We start from the raw sequence: 24,191 nt of genomic DNA, 5'->3' as shown, positions 1-24,191 counted from the left end.
GATTTCAACAGTTTGCTCACACACAGAAACATAAAGTGAAAAATACTGTTTGAGTTCTAGTTATAGCATTAAATCTCAATGTACAGCGCACTAAGGACAAAGATCCTACATGAGGAGTAAGTGCACAGTGACTCCTGTTGTTGACTTAAATTGACACTCTTGTTTATGGCCTCAGTAATCACCCTAGGCTCTTGTCATGAGCTGCCAAGGCTATGGAAGCCCCCTGAGTTCACCGACTCTGATCATATTTAGACAAGGCCATGGTCAAAGTGGAAGTTCTCTCCTCCCTTCAGAGAAAGGTACCTCCTTCTTTGATGACCCATTGTTTCCACTGGGATCTCACTCGTGGAGATCTTTCATGTAGGTCCCCCCCCCCCCCCCAAGAGTGTCTTGGCTTTCCATGCCTGAAATACTCTCATGGGCATTTCAGCTGGATCCGCATGCCTTAAGGGCTGATTATGAGGCCAGAGTGCTGTTAGGACATTTGCCATTCTATGGGTCTGCTGTGTATCTCACTTCCCATGTTGGATCATTCTCTCCCTTTTTTATTCTATCAGCTAGTATTTGCAGACACTATTCTTGTTTATGTGCTCCCTTTGGTTCTTAGTCCTATCATTACGATCAATTGTGAACAGAAATTGATCACTGGGACTAGTGAGATGGCATTAGTACATGCCACCTCGATGGGATTGAATTCGAATTCCCTGGTATGTTTCTAACTCTACCATTTGAGGTAAGTCAGCTTGAGCATGTCCCGAATTGCACATCTATTCCCTCTCTTATTCCCAATTTTTTAAATCGTAGACACTTCATAAAAAATATTCAAGGGATGTAGAAAAATCCAAAAATAATTTTTCCGTACTTACTTGAAAGAATGACAGAGATAACAATAAAAATAGAGATGAGGGAGAGAGTGAGAACGAGACCAAACTCCCATCTATTGGTAAGACCTTATATCACAGACAATAGGTTATTAGAGAGTTCTAGGATATGGAGAGTCCATCCTCACCCTGAGATGCTGGCAGTAAGGGGAGTGCTAAATTATCTGGTCACAATTCCTGGATAATAATTATCTGAGCCAAAGTTCTTAGTTATGTGAACTGCAACATTTGTAGTGACCTTAATAAAGCTCTATCCATCACATATTTATAGGATTTCCAAGGGTTAATGATTCTGAAGAAACAGTTCTGCCCATATTTTCCCTTTGAAAAGCTCTACAAAAAATGCCTAGGACAATGCTTTCTTTAAAGTTATGCTCCTTGTATTAATGTGGTCCTGAACCATAGTGCTCACAGGTACAAAATGTAAGTTAACCATCACCAAAACATACTTATAATTTCAGAATAATTTTCTTTTATAGAATTCAGAATCTTTCAGGATTCAATATAAATAAATAAAAGAGGTTAATCTGGAAACCACCTTTCTATGCCTTTCTAAACCACCTTTCTTTCAGTTTCCATATCTGTTAGATGATAATGCTGAGATTCTTTCTGAATTTTTTTCAATTTTAAGTTCTCATAACTCTATCTGAATGAGGATAGCACTTAAACAGAACCAGAACTGGTATGTAAAAAATATATACATTTTATGGAATAATTTAGCTTGGTTGTTAAATGTCCACCAGGATTTCTGTATATTGTTGGCCAAGGACAACAATGGAATTATATTGACCTGAAGAAGAACGCATGTTCTTGAGTGCCCATTATGTAGGATCCTTAATTCAGGATGATAAAACAGAGTGGCCAGTTCTATCAGACAACTAATGGAGTGTGTATTTCAGTCTAATGATGGCCACATCCTAATGTTTATTTAGCTCATGAATGTGACCCATACATACAAGTTAGCTATTCATATTTGTCTTGTTTTATTTTCCCCAAAGCAGAAGTCGAGACAGGACCTTGGTACACATAATACATTGTTGAGGTGCTCAGGGTAGCAGCAGTGAGGATGTGTGGAGAGTAGGTATGGGGGAGAACAAAAAGCCAATAAATGGTGTCCTGTTGGTGATTCTTGATTTGGGCAATGGAACTCAGGTCTGAATCTCGGAGGAATACATGCGACCTGTGTAAAAATATGCCTCAGAACCGGTCTTCCTAAAAATGCACTCATATTTTCATGGACTCCCATCTACCCTAGCCGAGAGTCTTTCAAGACCATCAAGTTCCCTATCCTTCATGGCTGCCGCATGCAACTTGTGGCTTTGACAAAATTCCCGAGTTGATAACCCAACTCCTGCCAACATGGTTGACATCAGAAGGTAGTAGAGATGGGACATGGGGAACCAAAAGCACCTGCTGTGATATGAACCCAATTAGATAAATGATTTACATAAATTATTTTCAATTTGTATTTTCCAGCAAATGGTTATTTATAGAAGCTATTTTGAAACTCTTTGCACAAAATAAGCTGGAAGTTTATGGTCAGGTAAAAAGTCTGAAAACTTTAGTCATGCATGAGTACTGTGTAGTTCTTGCAAGGTACAACAGATAAAAAATTACTAATTTGGGACTTTGTGTTTAGTGTATTATACAACATTCCAAGCATTTCCTGAACTCCTATTTCCAATTACAGTAAACATTATTTGTAAGTCATGTTTATAAACTGCTTACCACTTTCCTACTCTGAATTGAAAAAAATGAGCAAGAAACTATATTTAATTATTTGAAAATGTAGTAAAATATACTTTATAGCTTACCAACAATGTTGTTGGTTATGTGCTGGTTTCACAGCACATAAAAACAGCTAATCCTGAACATGTTGTTCTTGTTATAAATGAGTGATAGTGGAGGAAGTCCACTGGAATAAGAAAATGCCACCTTGAATTTATGTTTAATTTTCAACACACAGCTATATAAATACACAGTTATCAACCAACAATTCATTCCAAATGGGAAACAGGCACTTAAAAGTGAGGGAGATGTTAATTTGCAACTAATCTTCCTCCATTCCATCCTGATTCAACAGTTAAGCACACTAGATTACTGATGAAGTTCTTTACTCTTAGGTATGATGTTGCTAGTGCATTCTACACATGATGACTGTACTAAGAGTGTGCAGGAACAATAAGGGAAATGTATTCCTTGCTCACAAAGGGACCAGTAGACTAGCATTTCCACAAAAGAACCTTCATTTCTATGGACAAAACCCTTTTATGCTCAGAACTCTACATCCCCAAATTACAAATGGGAGCCATTTGACACATGCGGTTCCAGAAAAAGCATTCTTACCAATTTCTGCCCAGACAGGACCTCCAGCAGAGCAAGCAGCTTAACACCATCCTTCATGTCTTCAAAAAGATCATTGACCACCATGGGAGGTTTCCGCTGTTAAAAAAGGAGTAAATGCAAAATAAAAGAAAGGCCTCTCTCACTTTTGCTATTCATTATGGTGACATCAGCAGGAGAAATTTCTATATACCTCATTATTTTAGATATAACTGCCAGTCACCTGTTGATAACTCTAAGAAGAAAACCTAACCAATAGAGGAGTATGTTCAGTGCTACACAACACAGTGGGGAGACTATAGTTCTCAGTAACTTGCTAGATATTTTAAAAACTAGAAGATCTCCAATCCTCAAACATAAAGAAAGGGTATGGATATACAGATTCTAGTTATTGTGATTTACGTTAGTACATGCTGTATAAATGTCTTAAATTATCACTCTGTATCCCATAAAGTTGTACAATTATTTGTATATTAATAAAAATTATAGATCTTTTGTAGAATGTCAAAATAAAATTTTTAAAATCCAGTATAGATTAAACTCAACATTCAGAAACCTCAGATTTTATGTTTGGGCTTTCACATATACAAGAGCTGCTTTCTGGAAACAGATTTTTTTACACAGAGATGAGATGGTATGATAAGGAAAGGAGAAGAACAGTACCAACCTAAAAGGTCAAAGAGAAATTGAGGCAGGACACGAAGGGATAGCAGTAGATATCTCGGACCAACTGATCAGGACCAATCCCACAACTTCCCTCTGAGTCTAGCAATACTGAGGCCTCTCCAAGCACAACCCTTCCATTGGATTCTCTCACCATAGCACTCAATAGCCCAGGGCCTAGCCAAGGTCACAGATCTCATCTTCCTGTGGGTTAGTTAGCTAGCTGTGTTCAGTTTCCCAGACTGGGGCATCTAGCAAACCTCCCATTATGACTTGAACCCAAAGGATCATTAGTCCAAGAGAACAAGCTGATGTGGGGGGTGGGGGTGGGGGTGGGGGGAGCCACTTACTGGGAAAATAAGCCAAAGGCTTGGTTATGTTCTGAGGATATTTTTATGAAGGTTATTAAAATACTTAATATACTGGAGTTTATCCAAACCTTGAAGTAGTTTCTGCATGGCTGGTGATAAAGTAAAGCAGCAATCATGTTAATGTTGGTCAATAGAGGGGAAGTGTTCACCAAATTCTTGAAGAATTCTGTTTTCATTTATCATCTGAGTTCTGTAGTTTCCTGACTTTCATGGAGTCTTGTTGAAACACTAATGTTTGATTCTTTTCAACTTTCATTCTTAAAGGAAAGTGTGTTCTATATAGGGATACTTAATCATCCAGGGTGTGGTTAAAATGTGACTTTTCCACCCAGTGATACAGAGCGTTTACATTTCTTTTTTGACTACATGATTTACAGTCTCTGAATGGTACAATTTTAAATGTGTTTTTTCTCTTTATAAAATGAACAGCTGAGCATATTTGGTGCTCATGTTGTGAAATACATGTTCAAAAATAAGTCTTCACTTTCATCATTCCCACTTAAATTCTACCATTCATACAGCTTACTTACAAAGCAAAAAATAGTGACTTTATATTCTAAGCTTATAAATAAGATTAAAATAAATGGAGTAATTATATCTTCTATGATGAAAAAGTATGTAGTCATTAAAATGAGGCCTATTTATCATTCAGGGTATTCATTTACATTTCCATAATTTATACCAAGGTATTTGATTTTTTGTAGCTATCGTAAATGGGATTGATATTAGACCATAATTTATATAAAGCAAAACAATGAGGAAAAGTTCGTAAATATGATATATTCATTGAACAGGTACAAGTGAAGTTTTTTACATTGTTAATCTATGTATACAAAGTAGGACATTTCCATGAAATAAGATTCCAAGAAATGTGACACCAAATGTGATCAAAGGCGTGCATTTATCTTCTCTGTCTTTAGACGTGCACAGCTATCTACCACTTGGAAGAACATTTTCTCTTGATCTCACTTCTGTCTCACATTGTTTGCCTCTTCTGTCCTCATATTGCATTCCTCTCCTTTTCCCCTGAAGCTGCTCCTTGCACAATGCTTCCCCATGTTCTTGGGAGAGGTTGGCTGCTCCACAGTGCAACAGCCCATCAGCCTCCCTGCACAGGGTATTATGCATCGCTGATGCCATCCTCCTGTAGATCTGTTCTTCCCCCAGCCCCTGTGACCAGCCTGCCAGGCTCATTCATAGCCTACACTCACTCTCCCTGCTTCCAAACTGCAACTATTCACCAAACTCAACCCTGGGTCCTTTTTTCTTTACAAAATTACAAATACAACATTTATCTGCAGACACATGACTCTTGAATCTTTCCAAGTGTCATCTCTTAGACATTGTTGAGCACATGTTGGGCAGGCACTCAAATATCTGTCACTGGCTGGCTGACTGAACCCAAATACAATGTAAAACCAATAAAATCTCTTCACTTGTCAAAAATTAGTCCAAACAATTATTGGACATGTTTTGCCATTTCAGTTTGCATAAGGTAGTGTTTCTATATGACAAATGATCACCTAGAAAAGACCTTTGCTATTGTGACCACACCTTATTTTTTTGAATTAATATTTTAATAGAAATCTTTCCACTAAAATGTTTCTCCTGTCACAAAGTCCAATGCTTACAGCACCAATATGATTGCTTTGGTAGGACTTGTGTCATAGTGTTTGAGGTCAAAAGACAATTAGAAATGATAATGTCATGGAGCCTGACTTAATGGAAAATAAGGACAATGTGGTTTGGTTCCTATTGTTCACAATCATTAGATGGAATTCAAGCACTTTTCTGGATTATAGTTATCTTTTGTATTAATGGACAATTATGACAAACTTTCTACAGTGCTTTGGAAAATAATATTCCTCAACTTTCCAGTCATATTTAGTGTGTTCTACAGTGGAATTAAAAGTATTCATGCTGAGTTCAAGATGGCACTCCCAGCTGGGTGAGGGAGCAGAGAGGGCTGGGACTGAGATGACAGAGGAGCGGACTTCACTTCAGAACCTTTCTCCAACCTAGACTTAAATCCTAAGGACAGGCTCTACAAGGAATTTCTGGTCTCTGGAAATGCATATACCACAGTGCTGGTGGGCTGGCATTGCCTGGCTATTCTCTTTGGAGGTTGCTCCCAAGTGGGACAGACTCATTAAGCATTTTTCTCCATTTCTTTTCCTCCCACTTTATTCTTGTTGTACCAGTCCCAATGATAACACGAAATAAGATTCATTCCCTTCATCTCAGGACTTGAAGGTAAAAGGATTCTCCTTAAACTTTATGAAATACAGAAAAGACAGATACCTTTGACTTAATTTATTTTTACTGACCATTTCCTGTATTTGGGGAAAACAATCCAGCATCATATGCATGGGGTATGTGTGTGTTTGAATAACTTGTTTCTCTTTACTGGTCTACAAGTATCAGTTCATCTTGAGAGAGAGACAGACAGACACAAACCCTCCACTAGGTCACTTCTTAAATGGCTACAATGTCCAGGAACTCCATCTGGGTCTCCCATGGGGGTGGCAATGGCCCAAGCACTTGTACCATCTCCCTCTGCTTTCCTAGGCATAGTTTTTATATTTTTATTCATGAAACAATGTCCATATTTGTTATGTTACATGTTAATTTTATGCCCTGAAAAGCATTCCATAGAGGGGGAAGATATGAAGAATAATTTGATGAAAAAACTCATAACTATTTGCTACAAATGAAAATAAGGATGTCTCACATTGAAAAATTATGAAATGAAAAATGTTTGTTCATAAAGGAAACATGACAAAACAATCCTGGCATAGACTATATCTATAAATTACAACAGTTAGCAAACATGTCTATGGCTTAGATATTTATAAACTCAATTTAAGCACGTGGTTTAATAGGCATAAAAGGGAGAAGAAAGGAGAATAAGAAGGAAAAATGAATCAATTACTGTTGAAGATTTAATATGTTCAGTAGTATTACATGTCATCTGACTTAACAATCACAATCACCACATGTTCAGACACTACCCTCTTTTCAGAAACACGGAATCTGAATCCCAGAGACACTTAACTGTTTGAGCCACTCTGTTAGGACACTCGAGGTAAAAAATTTAGGTATTAACATTGGCTTTTACTGAAAAATACACAAACTTGTCAGTGTGATTTGTACTTAATAGCTATAGGAAAAAGTGACTGGTTAGTTGAAAAACTTGCTAATGTACTAGAAACAACAGATTTGTTATTAAAAAGCCTTTTCAAAATGTGGATATAAGACCAAAAAGCTAGAACAGAAGCATGATGTTTATAATTTCTTAGCAATTTTTTAACTTTTATTTAATGAATATAAATTTCTAAAGTACACCTTATGGATTACAATGGCTTCCCCCCCATAACGTTCCTCCCACCCGAAATCCTCCCCTTATCCACTCCCTCTCCCCTTCCATTCACATCAAGATTCATTTTCGATTCTCTATATACAGAAGATCAGTTTAGCATACATTAAGTAAAGATTTCAACAGTTTGCTCCCACGCAGAAAGATAAAGTAAAAAATACTGTTTGAGTACTAATTATAGCATTAAATCTCAATGTACAGCACACTAAAGGACAGAGATCCTACATGAGGAGTAAGTGCACAGTGACTCCTGTTGCTGACTTAACAAATTGACACTCTTGTTTATGGCATCAGTAATCACCCTAGGCCCTTGTCATGAGCTGCCAAGGCTATGGAAACCCCCTGAGTTCACCGACTCTGATCATATTTAGACAAGGCCATGGTCAAAGTGGAAGTTCTCTCCTCCCTTCAGAGAAAGGTACCTCCTTCTTTAATGACCCATTATTTCCACTGGGATCTCACTCGTGGAGATCTTTCATTTAGGTTTTTTTTCCCCCCAGAGTGTCTTGGCTTTCCATGCCTGAAATACTCTCATGGGCTTTTCAGCCGGATCCGCATGCCTTAAGGGCTGATTCTGAGGCCAGAGTGCTGTTTAGGACATCTGCCATTCTATGGGTCTGCTGTGTATCTCACTTCCCATGTTGGATTGTTCTCTCCCTTTTTTTATTCTATCAGTTAGTATTTGCAGACACTATTCTTGTTTATGTGATCCCTTTGGTTCTTAGTCCTATCATTATGATCAATTGTGAACAGAAACTGATCACTGGGACTAGTGAGATGGCATTGGTACATGCCACCTTGATGGGATTGAATTGGAATCCCCTTGTATGTTTCTAACTCTACCGTTTGAGGTAAGTCAGCTTGAGCATGTCACTCCTGAATTGCACATCTCTTTCCTCTCTTATTCCCACTCTTATATTTAGCAGCGATCACTTTTCAGTTAAGTTTCAGCACTTAAGAATTGTGTATTGATTACAGTATTCAAAAGTATTAAGTAGAACAAACAAACAAAAATACTAAGAGGGATAACATATTAAGTTGTTAATCAACAGTCAGGGCAAGGGCTGATCAAGTCACTGTTTCTCATAGTGTTCATTTCACTTTAACAGGTTTCCTTTTTGGTGCTCAGTTAGTTGTCACCTATCAAGGAGAACAAGTGGTATTTGTCCCTTTGGGATTGGCTTATTTCACTCAGCATAATGTTTTCCAAATTCCTAACAGGGATCACTTTTCAGTTAAAATTTAAACACCTAAGAATAATTGTGTGTTAATTACAGAGTTCAACCAATGGTACTAGAACAAAAAAAATACTAAAATGGATAAAGTATTACATTGTACATCAACAGTCAGGGCAAGGGCTGATCAAGTCACCGTTTCTCATAGTGTTCATTTCACTTTAACAGGTTTCCTTTTTGGTGCTCAGTTAGTTGTCGCCAATCAGGGAGAACATATGATATTTGCCCCTTTGGGACTGGCTTATTTCACTCAGCATGATGTTTTCCAAATTCCTCCATCTTGTTGCAAATGACTGGATTTCATTGTTTTTGACTGCTGTTTAGTATTCTATAGAGTACATGTCCCATAATTTCTTTATCCAGTCTACCGTTGATGGGCATTTAGGTTGGTTCCAGGTCTTAGCTATTGTGAATTGAGCTGCAGTAACATTACTATGCGGACAGCTTGTTTGTTTGCCAATTTCATTTCCTTTGGGTAAATTCCAAGGAGTGGGATGGCTGGGTTGTATGGTAGGGTTATATTCAGGTTTCTGAGCAATCTCCAGACTGACTTCCATGGTGGCTTAACCAATATGCATCCCCACCAACAGTGGGTTAGTGTCCCTTTTTCCCCACATCCTTGCCAGCATCTGTTGTTGGTACATTTCTGAACATGAGCCATTCTAACCAGGGTGAGGTGAAATCTTATTGTGGTTTTGATTTGCATTTCCCTGATTGCTAGTGATCTTGAACATTTTTTCATGTGTCTGTTGGCCATTTGGATTTCCTCTTTTGAAAAATGTCTACTGAGGTCCTTGGCCCATCTCTTAAGTGGGTTGTTTGTTTTGTTTTTGTGGAGTTTCTTGATTTCTTTGTAGATTCTGGTTATCAACCCTTTATCAGTTGCATAGTTTGCAAATATATTTTCCCATTCTGTTGGTTGTCTCTTCACTTTCCTGTCTGTTTCTTTTGCAGAACAGAAACTTCTTAATTTGATGTATTCCCAATTGTTAATTTTTGCTTTGACTGCCTGTGCCTCCGGGTGTTATTTTCCAAGAAGTCATTGCCGGTACCTATATCTTACAGGGTTTTTCCAATGCTCTCTAGTAATTTGATGGTGTCAGGTCATAGATTTAGATCTTTAATCCATGTTGAATGGATTTTTGTGTAAGGTGAAAGGTAGGGGTCATGCTTCATGCTTCTGCACGTGGAAATCCAATTTTCCCAGCACCATTTATTGAATAGACTGTCCTGACTCCAGTGATTGGTTTTGGATCCTTGATCAAATATGAGTTGGCTGTAGATGTTTGGGTTGATTTCTGGTGTTTCAATTCTGTTCCATTGGTCTATCCATCTGTTTCTGTACCAGTACCATGCTGTTTTGATTACAACTGCCCTGTAGTATGTCCTGAAATCTGCTATTGTGATGCCTCCGGCTTTGTTTTTGTTGTACAAGATTGCTTTAGCTATTCGAGGTCTCCTGTGCCTCCATATGAATTTCAGCATCATGCTTTCCAGATCTGAGAAGAAGGTCTTTGGTATCTTGATTGGTATTGCATTGAATCTATAAATTGCTTTTGGGAGAATGGACATTTTGATGATATTGATTCTTCCAATCCATGAGCATGGAAGATTTTTCCATTTCTTGGTATCCTCCTCTATTTCTTTAAGGTTTTGTAATTTTCATCGTAGAGATCCTTAACGTCCTTGGTTAAGTTTATTCCTAGGTATTTTATTGTTTTTGTGGCTATTGTGAATGGGATTGATCTTAGAAGTTCTTCCTCAGCCGTGGCATTGTCTGTGTATACAAAGGCTGTTGATTTTTGTGCATTGATTTTATATCCTGCTACTTTGCCAAACTCTATGAGTTCCAATAGTCTCTTAGTAGAGTTCTTTGGGTCCCCTAAATAAAGAATCATATCATCTGCAAAGAAGGATAGTTTGACTTCTTCCTTCCCAATTTGTATCCCTTAATTTCTTTTTCTTGCCTAATAGCTCTGGCTAGAACTTCCAGAACTATATTGAATAGCAGTGGTGAGAGTGGACATCCCTGTCTGGTCCCAGATCTCAGTGGAAATGCTTCCAACTTTTCCCCATTCAATAGGATGTTGGCTGTGGGTTTTTCATAGATTGCTTTGATTGTATTGAGGAATGTTCCTTCCAAACCCAGTTTGCTTAGAGTTTTCATCATTAAAGGGTGTTGTATTTTATCAAATGCTTTCTTGGCGTCTATTGAGATAATCATATGGTTTTTCTTCTGCAGTCTGTTAATGTGGTGTATCACATTGATTGTTTTGCGCACATTGAACCATCCCTGCATGCCAGGGATAGATCCCACTTGGTCTGGGTGGATGATCTTTCTGATGTGTTGTTGCATTCTATTGGCGAGAATTTTATTGAGGATTTTTGCATCTATGTTCATCAGGGATATTGGCCTGTAATTCTCTTTCAATACTGCATCTTTTTCCAGCTTAGGAATTAAGGTGATGCTGGCTTCATAGAGTTTGGGAGGACTCCCTCTTTTTCGATTGTTCTGAATAGTTTGAGAAGAATTGGAGTTAGTTCTTCTTTCAATGTGTGGTAGAATTCAGCAGTGAATCCATCTGGTCCTGGGCTTTTCTTTGTTGGGAAGGCCTTTATTACTGTTTCAATTTCTGTCTCAGTTATGGGTCTGTTTAGGTTTTCGATGTCTTCCTGGTTCAATTTAGGTAGGTTGCATGTGTCCAGGAATCTACCCATTTCTGATAGATTTCCCTGTTTGCTGGCATACAAGTCCTTGTAGTAATTTCTGATGATTCTTTTTATTTCTGTGGTGTCTGTTGTTTATAATTACACACTAACAGATATAAAGGAACCCAAGATTCCACATCCATCAGTGGTCATGCTTCCAGGACACCGCATCCTTTACTATCTTGGTGACCTGAGCTGGGCACGTGCCATTCTATGCTTGGATCCAAAGATGGCTGGGGCCAAATTGTCCTGTGGCTGTGACTTAAGGACAAATGTCACCGGGTCCTGGTGCTGAGACCCCAAGAGCCACTCTGTCTCTGTCCTTCTAAGGCTGGGTTAATTGGGATGTGGAGGGTCCAGGACCACCCTTGGTGTTGATGATTTGCTAGAAACCAGACAAGTGGTTATAGTCCTTATAGTTGATTAAACAAAAGGAACAGGCATGGGGAATGAAGTCCAGGAGAAACCATGCACAAGCTCCCACAGGTGAGTGACCTTCCCTTCTCGGTGCAGTCTTATGGGGGTTCACTTAGTTTTCACAGCAATGATGTGTGCTAACACCTGCAAGGCGTTGCCAACCAAAGGAGCTCAAACCTCAGCACCCAGGGTTTTCACTGCAAGTTTGTCACATGGTACACACGTGACTGACCTTAACTACGCTGACACCAACCACCCCTTGTAAGCACCCTCACCACCAGCAAGAGAAGGTATTAATCAAAACCACATTGTTAATCTGAAACAATCTGATCAAAGTGGTATAATTCAGCTAAGGCCTCAGCACACAAAACACTGGTGTCAGGGGGAATACTACACTTACTCAGAAGCTCTCAGAAGCCAGTCAAGGGTCGTTCCTAAACATGAACTTTTGTTTGTACTGTGCAGGGTTTGAGCAATACAGGCCTGCCGAGTTAATTTTCCTGTCCAGTTTCCTTTTCCTTTGTACTCTGTAGTAGCCAGAATCCTTTCCAGTGATTTTTCTTCTTCTTGGTTAGATCACCTAAAACTAATTTCATTGACTTGCAACAAGATGACGTACAACTAGCATATGTGGATAGTTTATTATTTTGAAAACAGTTTTGAGTGGAACAATTTACATCTTAGCACATTTCCATTCCCATTCAATGATGAGATTCATATTAGCAACCAAAAATGACAGTCTAGAAGGTGGGAAAGTGCATGTTTAGAGGAACCTTATTGTATTTATTAAATTTTAAAATTTTAGCTATGCTAAAAGAACATAAAATTTACGACCTTAACCATTTCAAGTGTGTGGCTCAACAATGTTAAATATTTCTGCAACATGTGCAACCAATATCTTGAATTATTTTCATTTTGTAAGCCTGAAATTCTGTACTAATTAAATTGTGACTCCCCATTTTCTCTTAGCCACTGGCAACCTTTATTCTACTTTTTCAATGATTTTGACTATTCTCAGCATCTCATATGAATACCTGTTATTTTGTGACTTGCTTACTTCTCTTAGCATAACATCTTCAAGGTTCAAACATGTTGTGGGTATGTGTCAGAATTCCTTTTCCCTGTTTAAAGCCAATCTATTTGGTATGCATGTACTAAATTTTGTATATCCATTTATCAATGGACATCTGGGTTGCTGCCATCTTCTGGCTACTGTGAATAATGTTGACATAAATATAAGTGTATCAATATCTCTAAAACCTTGCTTTCAGTTCTGTTGGATATATACTCAGACATGGAATTGTTAGATGATATGGTAATTTTTTTTTTTAACTTTTTTGACAAACTGCTATACGGTTATCAATTTTGGCTGCTGTGTAGAATAGAAACCTACATGTATATTGAAATGTTGCTAGCATTATCACTTCACCAATAGATATCTATGTATCATTTAGATTCTTAGAGTGCACAATGACCAATGTGTGCTACATAGACTTTCATCACCAAGGATTTATTCTTTTGCAAAGAAAAGGGGGAAATCACCTATCTCATGCCAGGAACAGTCCAGGTCTTTATTTATCATCATATTTTTAGTGTTCCACTGAATGTTTTTTTCCTCTTGGGGAAAAAGCTCAGATACGCTTTAGCTCACATTTTATGAAACAAAGTGATAGCATTTTACTTTAAAATATGAAAGACATATTGGTTTAATATTTGTTATTGCTGGAAACCCAATGAGACAAATAAAACGAGCTAGAAAATGCCTACAGGAAATGCTCTTGTCACTAAAAACCATGTACTTCAGTTTAGATACACACGTTTGAGCATGGTCCTGGTTGCTGAACATAGTGCATAGTTACAGCCAAGTTTTTCAAGGCTGCCTTCTGCACCACATGTAGGGAGGTCTGAAGGCAAAGGGTGGCCCCAAGGTGCATGCAGTGCATCTTGTAACCTTTGCACAGAGGTGTCCTATCACTGCTAGAATCAGACATACCACTACCCTTGACTTACCCAAGTTTCCACTAGGAATTAGTCTGCAGTAGCTCGGGGAAATTTCCCAGCCCAGGATTAGTCCCGAGTTTTTACCTTCTCTGATGACTATCATTTGTGTGGGAACAAGTGAGACAACAGGAACAGAGAGGAATGGGAAGGGAAGGAAGGTTGACCAGCAGATGTAGAGAGTGTTACCTCCCAAGAGGTTAGCAAACTGCCAACCACACTGAAATGTCTCAAAATGTCAAAGTAGCCTTGCATCAGATTAATAAAATCATGACTCTCACCACTGACAGTAGCCAAGTAAAATTATCTTAATGTGTAAAGGTTTTGTGTTTATTTGGAAAATCTAATGGAATATTTCCAACATCCCCTAGAAACAAGGTAAAGTCATCTAAAAAGTTTATGTGGCATCAGTTACTCTCTCTCTCCCTTTATAACAGCACTACTGGTGATAATTTTCCAGCTCTCCTTGGCAAAGATGGGATGAGAATTCCCATTCTTCTGTTTCCTGTGACAGCCTAATCCTTTCCACTTCCCTGATGGTTCCATTCAATTCTGAATAAATATCCTACAGGCAGTAACTGCCCTCCAGTCCAGCTGCTGGAGGAAATATGCTCAGGAAAACCTCACTTTTTACACTTGGATAATAAAGTTCTTTTTACTAGATAGTATAAAAGCAGCACCCTCCACATTCAGTACAAAGTTGGGGTTATCCCGACACCTCTGTCCGGCGTCCCTTGCCTGGAAGACTTCAATTGTCGCTCCCCCTCTTCGTGGAGGAACGACACAGGACCCTGCGCTGTTCTTTCGTCTGCTCGGCCCTCCCCGGGTTTGCTGCTGGTTCTTCCCGGGTTGGCTACCGTCCCTTCCACCTCCGAATAATCTTCTATTATGTATATATACATAATATATATTCTATTATGTATATATACCACATTTTCTTTATCATTCAAAGTTATAATTAGCATAGATTTAAAAAAACACAAAATTCAAAGTGCTTTTTTTTTTATCCATGGAAAATTTATTATGCATTAGGAAGCTTAACCTAAAAACCCAATAGCAAAAAAACATGCTATCTCTGTTCATGGTAGAACAGATTTTTAATATATATATATTTAAATATAACCAGTTACACAATACTTTATAAAAATTGTATATATATTTTGTCAATATCTTCATTACATTTATAAGTACAAGATATACACAGCACCCCATCAAAAAAATTAAAATCCCTTACAAATATCTACATATATTTCATATCTATAAAGCTTTCAAAGGAGTGCTCTGTTACAGTAGGCCCTAGTTAATGGTCCATTTACTTTTGCAGCAAAATGCATATAAATCTGTAACGTGTTCTTTGTCCATAAAACATCTTGAAAAATTAGCAAGATACTTATTGTGAAACTGAGCTTCACTAAGCCCTCATATTTTAGAAAGGAATTTGATGTGTGTATTCCTATGAGATTCAAAACTCATGACAGATTGAGATAAAAGATTAACTGGAAAGAAAAGCACACTACCAAGCAGTAAAGGCAGCAGTGTGAAGGATGAGAAACGTTGGAGAAACAGTAATAATGTATTAGGAGTCTGAACTTGGATATAAACTCCACTGGGATCCAGTTACTACCTCTAGTCTTCTTAGGAATTTCAAATTTCTTAGAGGCACCCTCCACAATTGTTGCCACCAGGATGCATGATGTGCTTTTTTTCTATAAAGACACCTCAATCTGACCAGGACACTGAACTCAGGTCCAGGAATCTGAGTTCTACATGATTTAAATGGAAGAGAAGACCTTCCTTCATCTACAAAGGTAATCATTAACCGACATTACTAATGTTCATTGTAGCCAAGCATAGGAGACAAAGAAAACACAAGGAGAATAAAAATTAAGTTTTTTTTGACCTTTGGACAAAGGCAACAGGTCCCTGATACTGAGTGACTCTTAGGAGTGGCCACTCACCACACCTATGGTCTACCCGGGAATACCTCCAAGCAGCAGGAAGGAGGACAACAAAGATGTTCACCTGAAATCTTTCCAGAAGAGGCAGTCCACCACCGTTCTGTGCCATCTGCTACAAATGGCCTGTAAAGACTATACTGGCTCCTATTCCAGAGCTCCCAAAGAAAAGCTGTCCTTTGATCAGAGGCGTGACCTTTTCTGTTTGAGGTTTCCATTTTGAAGCTTGGATTCTAGGTAACTGAGAGTTGCACATCATTTGCAGGGAAGTATTTCAAACCTTACTTTGTTCTAATAACGTACAACATAAAAGAGTATGAAAAAAAGGAAGAGGAAGAAAGGGATGGAGAGAGTTGCTCAAACTTGTCCCCGAAGAATGCTGCTTAGCATCTCCCCTCCAGCACCATGAAGCCTCCATGTACAGCTCCCTCCATGGCTCGCAGAGGTGGGTCGTGGGTCAGCAGAAACCCCTTCCTGCAGAGTACACAATTCAGTGCACTGATTCCCAGGCTCCTCAAAAGAGAGCAGCCCCCAGATGCTGCTGTCATGTAACAAAGGCTCAATGTCCTCTCCACCGCCCCATTCAGGGATACTGGTGAGGCTGCCAGTGCCACTGCTGCTATGTTTTTGAATTCTACTGACTTAACTGTATGAATAAGGCAACCAGAAAGACCTAAGAATTAAATATACTCCAAATAAAAATAGCGGGCTTGGGATGACACTCCCTGCAGGGCAGCATTGTCAGACTTCAATTCCTGGCCCAACTTAGTTCAACATGGAATATGTAGAGTATGAAGCCATAACGTGCTGGCCGCAGGCCATTGCAAAAGCCTCTTATTCCAGTTATGACACCCTGGGCACCTCCTTGCTGATCTGGCTCTGTGTTCCCAGACACGAGCGCACTGATTGCTGGGAATGTGATGCTGGACATGGTGGCCACTGTCCATGCCGCCCACTTCATCCAGGTCCAAGATCCAAACCGATACCGGGCCAACCGGTGCAAAGTCCAAGCCGAGGAGGACAGTGTTCTCATTCCCTAGTGATCTCATCAAGATGCTAAGAAAGACTGAGCCCGGGTAGACAGACTTCCTACCATAACTATGAAAGCTGCAACTTTAGTAGATCCAAGCCTATGACCGACCGCCTGAGATAAGAAAAAGCTTGAAAATTGTCCAGCTTCAGGAAGGTATGAAAGAAACACGGTGATGCTGATTTGTAAGACAATCGCTCTTTCCCAACTTTCTTCATTGCTGCAGAAGGGTCCTGCTTGTTTCCAAGAACTCTGAGCTCCCCAGGAGCCTGGCATCCTCTTCTCAGGACGAGATTCTGGGACAGCCACCAAGATGAAGCAGATGTCCAGAGGAGCCACGACTGTGGCCATCAACACAGCAAGGCTGTCTCCATAACTGGCAGAAAGGCATGCTCCGATGACTGGGCTGCTGACCAGAGTAGCTGCAAAGGGGGCTGAGACCCCTGCATCAGCAATGGTTCTCTCTGTTCCAGAGTGGCATCAGCAACATAGGCAAATATCACAGAAAATGTGACTGAGAAGACTCCAGACACAGAAATCATTGCAAAATACCACCTTTACACCTTGAACGAGACCATACACGAGAAACGTGCGTTGAGGAAGCGTCTCATGCAGAACAGTCAACACTGAATCATTGTACCTCCAACCTTACTCGTTCATGCTCTATATTTCAAGTGTGAGACTGAGGGAGGTTTGATATCAAAATGATAATTTCATTCTTCCTCAAATTCTTTAATGTCTGACATTTCCTATAATATCATGTTCAAATTCTCTTAATGACTGTTCTTTGCACCATTCTTTGTTGTCAATCCACTCTTGAAATTCACATTTTTATGAATTCTCAATTCCTTCTATTCCCTTTATTGTACTATGAATTCTTCCACCTCTCAACTTTTGAAAGCATTGGCTCCTTTACCTATCCATCCTCAAGATGTTTCTCTAATCCTTCCTTCAGATTATCTGTGTGGCTGGTTGTGCTTGCTGTATGCTCACTTCCTGTACTTCCTCTTGCATGGAACTTATCACATGTATGCAATTACTTTATTCTACTGGACTATCAGTTTCATGATAGTCCGTATTGGCTCACCACCACATCCATAATCCCTATCACATAACAGGTAATTAGTAAGTATGGGTATTTGCTGAATGAATAGCTAAATAAAAACATGCAGCATGAGTGCATCACACCGATTAGTGTCTTATGGATTGAATATTTGGGTCTCTCCAAAAGGCAGTGACTTTAGGTGTCGATGAGGTCATTAGAGTAGGATACCATGATGAGATTGACTAGTATCCAAAGAGGAAGAAAGATCAGAGTTCTCTGTGTACTGTCTGAGGATATAGGGAAAGGGTGGTCATCTGCAAGCCAGGAAGACAGCCCACACCAAGGATCAAATTGGCTGGCATTTTTATCTTGGACTTTCAGCCCCCTCGAGAACTGTGAAAAATAAATGTTTGTTTTAGTTGTCCAGTCTATGGAATTTCATTATAGCCACGTGAGATGACATTGTCTAAGCTTAGAAGAAGTCATGGTATTGAACTCTGACATTGTCACTTGTGCAGTCATAAGCCCATTAATTAACTCTAACCTACAAGTAAATAATCTATACACATAATTAGTGCCAAAGCACAGTAAGCATAAAGAGTAGCCCTGTCATTTAGAAGCATCTTAGCGATGAGTGCTGAAAAGGTAGACCTGAATCAGAAAACTAAGTTTGAGGAAATGTTACAATCAATATCAAGGGGACAGGCATTTGAGACAGTAGTTGTGACATGGCCTGGGATGCCTGCATGCCATATTAAAGCACCTGCTCCCAATATGATCCAGCTTCCTGCTAATGCACACCCTGGTTGCCAGCTGGTGATGGCTCAAGTGCTGAGTTTCTTGCTACCCAAGACATGGATGGAGTTTGAGGCTTCTAACTTTGGCCTGGTCCAGCTTTGGCTGTTGCAGGCATTTGGGGAGTGAATCAACAAATGGGTGATTCTCTAATAAATAATAAAATGTTTAAAAATAAATACTAAGATAATTTTTTAAAAGGCTCCACCTTCTTTAACAAGTGAGACATGCAGGCATCTTCCTGAGAAAGAAATAAATTACAGGTTCTATATTTAAAAATGTAGTTCCATCTCCAAAAGGAATTATCAAGTATATGAAATAACTACCACCTAGTAATGTCAGTTAGTATTATGTTACATCATATTCATCTGTGATTTGTAATGTTTTGAAAAATTTCAAAAGTATTAGGGCTTTGATTTTAAAACATCAAATAAGAACAGATCACTATATCTACTAATTTGAATAATCTACATTTGTGTATCAAAAATGGCATGAAACAGAAAATACTTAGATTTTCTGTCCTAATCTAAGAAAAGTACATTTTGTAAGTACATCTGTGAAAATATTAGTGCCTCCTGTTTTTGTAACTGTGGTCATATTTATAAGGAATTGTTACACAGAATGGAATGTCATCAGTAAAATATTTTACTATTTTATTAACTTAGAAGAAAACAGTTTATATAATCTGAAACTGAGAAAAGTAGTCAGGAACTACAATGAAGTTTTTCTATTTAATAGTCTACTGAAATTCACCCTCACCAGTGTGAGTGAAGCACAAATGGAAGACCTCTCTCTGTAACTCTGCCTTTCAAATAAATCTTAGAAAAGAGGGCTAGATTTGAATTTAAGGATGTTTTTCAAAACAAAGTGAGTCAGAAAAGGAAAAACATTCTCCAATAATTTTAGTTATGTTTAGTAAGATGCCATTTGTTAATATAAGTAAGTTCAACATAGTAAGTACAGGTATCATTCTTTCACTTCAGATAACAAAAGGAAAACAACTACAAATATAGAGGAAGTAAGAGCAAAAAATATCTACTACTCTAAAGGCAACCATGGTAAGTTGTGAAGATTATAATTTACTGTACCCTTCAAAATGGTATCATTCAGGCAAAATGTGTAACATAGAAGAAAACATGGACTTTAGAGTCTTGTCTCGATTTAAATCTCATCAGCACCAATTTCCAGGTGTAGGAAGATGTGAGGTGGCCTGTGATAAGTACTCAGCATGGTGCCTGAAATTAATCATTGTTGAATATATTTCATAATATTATATCTTTACTATTCAAATGAAATGAAAATATAAATATGCGGTTTTATTTATTAAGCACCTCTGATTGATATTCAGCACTGTAACAGAGCGTTTATGAGTTATAAAGAAATTGCAAGAATTAGCATATGCCTTAAAAATTTTATGATGTTTACAATGTCAGGAAAGTGAGACACGAGACAGTTCAAAATGATTTAAGACAAGCTAAACTTTTCCACCTCTGTAGCAGGCTCTGGAAAAGCACCAGGAATTCAGATTACAGCTCCAGAGACAGGAAAGATGGGGAAAGTCAGGGGATGGTACTGGAAAAGGCATGCAGGGAGAACTGCCCCCATTCTTGAAGCATTTGCTAAGGGATGGACTCACTTTTATGTATGTGGTTAGAAAGGACTTCATGAATCCAAGAGGCTTGCACTATACATTAAAGTAAGGCTTAGATAATTCAATAGGAAATAGAAGGAGTAAGGTCACAAAGCTGGGTTAGAAATGAGATCAGAAAAAGACACTATTAGATCCTATTTCTAATAAATATAGCCACCAACTGTCATGTGAATATTCAAAGTAACTTTTGATGATAAAACACTAAAAAAATGATAAGCCAAATTTAAAAATGAACTCCTGGCATAATACCCCTCCATCTAGGTCCTTTATATGTTCTATGCCATGGCATGTATTCCAATTCTTCTAAGTGCTCAGTATATAAATAAGTGTATTAAAATATATACTTTAAAAGATTCCCCAAAGAGATTTGTCCAGCTTCTAGTTTTTAAAAATGTATACAATTATAAACTATTCTAGCTAACCAGAATGAGAAATACTATTAAAATGTTTGGGAGTATTTTAATAGTGCAAGGAAATACAGGTTTTCAAAGGCTCTTGAATTTATTGAAATCACAGTCGTGTCTTTTAGGAAATTATCCTAAGAATTGAAATCACACAGGTATACAAAGATGTTCAAGGACTTTAGTATTTCATATAATATTGAACAACATGATAATTGATAGGCAAGTGGCTAACTATGGCCATTAAAAAGTCCATGTAATTCTGTCTATTGAAATTAAAAAATATGTATTTAATGAAATATTAATTTACAGAACAGTATCCTACAAAACTGAAATTATGAGTTGATGAACAGAAAAATGGTGACTATTTTAGTCATGTATATACTTGGATGGTGTAATTTGAAGCAATTTTTACTTTCTTTACGCTTTGCTAGAAGTCTATTATTTTACAATTAGCATGTAACATTTTCATCATACGAAAAACAGTAACAATTTTTATTTTGGAAGAAATTGTCTTTCCCTGTCACTAGCGATTCTGTAGTAGATGTAGTAGCCAATTCTATCAAGTAAGGCTTGAAAAACTGATGTCTTCAAGCCTACTGTATTCATTACTTTTTGACAGGGCAGATTCCAGGAGCAAACAGTGAGCCAAACAATTTTCTTTTTTTTTTTTTTTTTTTTTTTTTTTTTTTTTTTGACAGGCAGAGTGGACAGTGAGAGAGAGAGACAGAGAGAGAAAGGTCTTCCTTTTTGCCGTTGGTTCACCCTCCAATGGCCGCCGCTGCAGCCGGCGCACCGCGCTGATCCTGGCAGGAGCCAGGAGCCAGGTGCTTTTCCTGGTCTCCCATGGGGTGCAGGGCCCAAGCACCTGGGCCATCCTCCACTGCACTCCCTGGCCATAGCAGAGAGCTGGCCTGGAAGAGGGGCAACCGGGACAGAATCCGGCGCCCCAACCGGGACTCGAACCCGGTGTGCCGGCGCCGCAAGGTGGAGGATTAGCCTATTGAGCCACGGCGCCGGCTCCTTTTTTTTTTTTTTTTTTTTTTTTTTTTTTTTTTTTTGACAGGCAGAGTGGACAGTGAGAGAGAGAGACAGAGAGAAAGGTCTTCCTTTGCCGTTGGTTCACCCTCCAATGGCCGCCGCGGCCGGCGCGCTGCGGCCGGCGCACCGCGCTGATCCGATGGCAGGAGCCAGGAGCCAGGTGCTTTTCCTGGTCTCCCATGGGGTGCAGGGCCCAAGCACCTAGGCCATCCTCCACTGCACTCCCTGGCCACAGCAGAGGGCTGGCCTGGAAGAGGGGCAACCGGGACAGAATCCGGCGCCCCGACCGGGACTAGAACCCGGTGTGCCGGCGCCGCTAGGCGGAGGATTAGCCTAGTGAGCCGCGGCGCCGGCCAACAATTTTCTTATCATCAAACAGTGTTGCAAAGAGATTTCAGGAATCATGATCCCAGTTTATCCCTCTCCAGACATGCAGTCCTAGTGTGCTTTCATTGCTGGACTCTGAGCTTGTCAAGGCTGGGAAAGGGTCTTCCTAACATTTTCTTGTCTCCAAAGCCTCACATACACAAAGAAGTAAGTTAACTGTACAGGCACAGTTAACTTTAGAACAGGACTAAAGTATATGACCAAGATTTAGTTATTTCTGAACTATAAGAAAGGCTTTGGGGAAGACCTAGATCAAGTACTGCCAGAGTTGGGCCTTACTGACCACAGGCACTGCCCTCCGCCAAGGGATCCTCTCCTGAATTCAGACAAGCGTCCTCTCACCTGGATCTAATTTCACAAACATGATGCTTCTCGGTTTATTTTTCCATCAGCAGAATAAGAGATTAATTTCATTGGGATATACCAAGATTGCATTTTATATTAGTATTATTCAAAGGCATTGCAATATATAGATACAGTCACCTAATACAACAATATCAATATGGATAACCTCCTATTTGTTTCAGTTAATGTGCTGTCCTTTCACCATGGTTACCTTTTTATCAAAGTATCTAAGAATGAAGCAGATACCATCATGATCTTCTCAGATAAAATTCTTTGCTCAAAGACTATTCATTGCTCTCATCTGTCCCAAATAGAAGCAAACACACTCAAACATCCAGCACAAATTGTTGTTTTGAAATGATACACATGTATGGAAGAAATCATTGGACAAAACATTTCAGCAAGATTCATAGACTAGACATGAAGTAACTGCCCTCAATTGTAGCTGTCAGTTTATTCCCGGGGCAGTGTTAGCAGATGCTACACTTAGACAAGATTTAAACCAATAGAATTGCCAATGTCATTGATTGGTAACAGTGACAAAACATAGTAATGGTAGCACTCATTTATGTGATGCACTTACTGATTTATTGGCTAAAACTAAGTAAACCTGTAATCCTGGTTAGTTTCCTTTACCTTGGCCAGATGAGAGTTGATCCATTTTGTGAAAGTGCGTTTTTGTACAATCTCTTGCTCATCTAGAAGAAAAAGAAATCTGGTGAGGTAGTATGTCATGAAGTTGCATCATGAAAAGAATTCACAGACAATTCTAGAAACAATGTTAAGATTGCCTTATCTTCTAATTCATTTTATCAACTTTTGTTTAGAAGGAAGAGTCAATACAACTCAAAATATATTGATCCATTAGACTGTTCCAAGTGCTTTAAAATTTGCAACATGTTAGTCTTGTGTATACTTTCATTCACTCATTAAAATTTCACTGTTGAATTATACCTCAACAAAATTACTAAAAAAAGAGTCTGGAGCAGGTGTTTGGCCTAACAGTTAACAAGCTAGTTAAGATGCCCACATCCTACCTAACAGTGCCTGAGTTCAATGCTTGGCTCTGACTCCAACTTCCTGCTAATGTTAGGCTCATGTGCTTGAGTTCCTGGAAGATCTGTATCGAGTTCTTGGCTCCTAGCTTATTTCTTATTCCAGACCTGACTTTTGCTGACATTTGAGGCCTGAACCAATGGATAGGAGCTTGCTCTTTAATTTCTTTTTAATTTATGTGAGAAATAGACAAAGTTCTCTGAGACCAGCTAAATGTCAAAATTTATGCTAAATGAAAAGGAATTGAGAGACCAACAGGACAAGGCCTCTGTCAGTACGGATCTAGATGTGGAAATGCAGAAGCAAGGGAAATTCTATAGAAGAGGCCTACTCAGTAATGTGATAAAACAGAGCTGTACACACTGGTTACTACAGAAACATAAGCCATTTGAGGAGTGTGGCAAATACATCCTAGTAGTGACTTCCAAGAACTTCCACCCTCTGGAGGTTATAATTTTGAATAGGGAAAGTGCAGACAGAATCTGTGACTTG

At 38.8% G+C, this 24,191-nt stretch overlaps 1 protein-coding gene and 1 pseudogene across 26 annotated transcripts in view; both read right to left on the bottom strand.

Annotated features, from left to right (window-relative positions):
* SYNE1 (spectrin repeat containing nuclear envelope protein 1) overlaps positions 1-24,191 on the bottom strand; it is a 551,595-nt gene that overhangs the window by 419,158 nt on the left and 108,246 nt on the right. For all 26 annotated transcript variants that reach the window (XM_051855247.2, XM_070073379.1, XM_070073388.1 and 23 more), the window contains 2 exons: positions 23,280-23,341; positions 3,228-3,323 (listed from right to left, as the gene is read on the bottom strand). In XM_051855247.2, coding sequence (XP_051711207.2) covers positions 3,228-3,323; positions 23,280-23,341 — 158 coding nt within the window. The remainder of the gene's footprint in view (positions 1-3,227; positions 3,324-23,279; positions 23,342-24,191) is intronic.
* LOC127493138 (hippocampus abundant transcript-like protein 1) lies at positions 16,178-22,662 on the bottom strand (annotated as a pseudogene).

Source organism: Oryctolagus cuniculus, chromosome 5 (genome assembly GCF_964237555.1).
Source record: "Oryctolagus cuniculus chromosome 5, mOryCun1.1, whole genome shotgun sequence".
NCBI lineage: Eukaryota > Metazoa > Chordata > Mammalia > Lagomorpha > Leporidae > Oryctolagus > Oryctolagus cuniculus.
The sequence above is the reverse complement of the archived record's forward strand: the minus strand, read 5'-3'. Positions and strand labels throughout refer to the sequence as shown.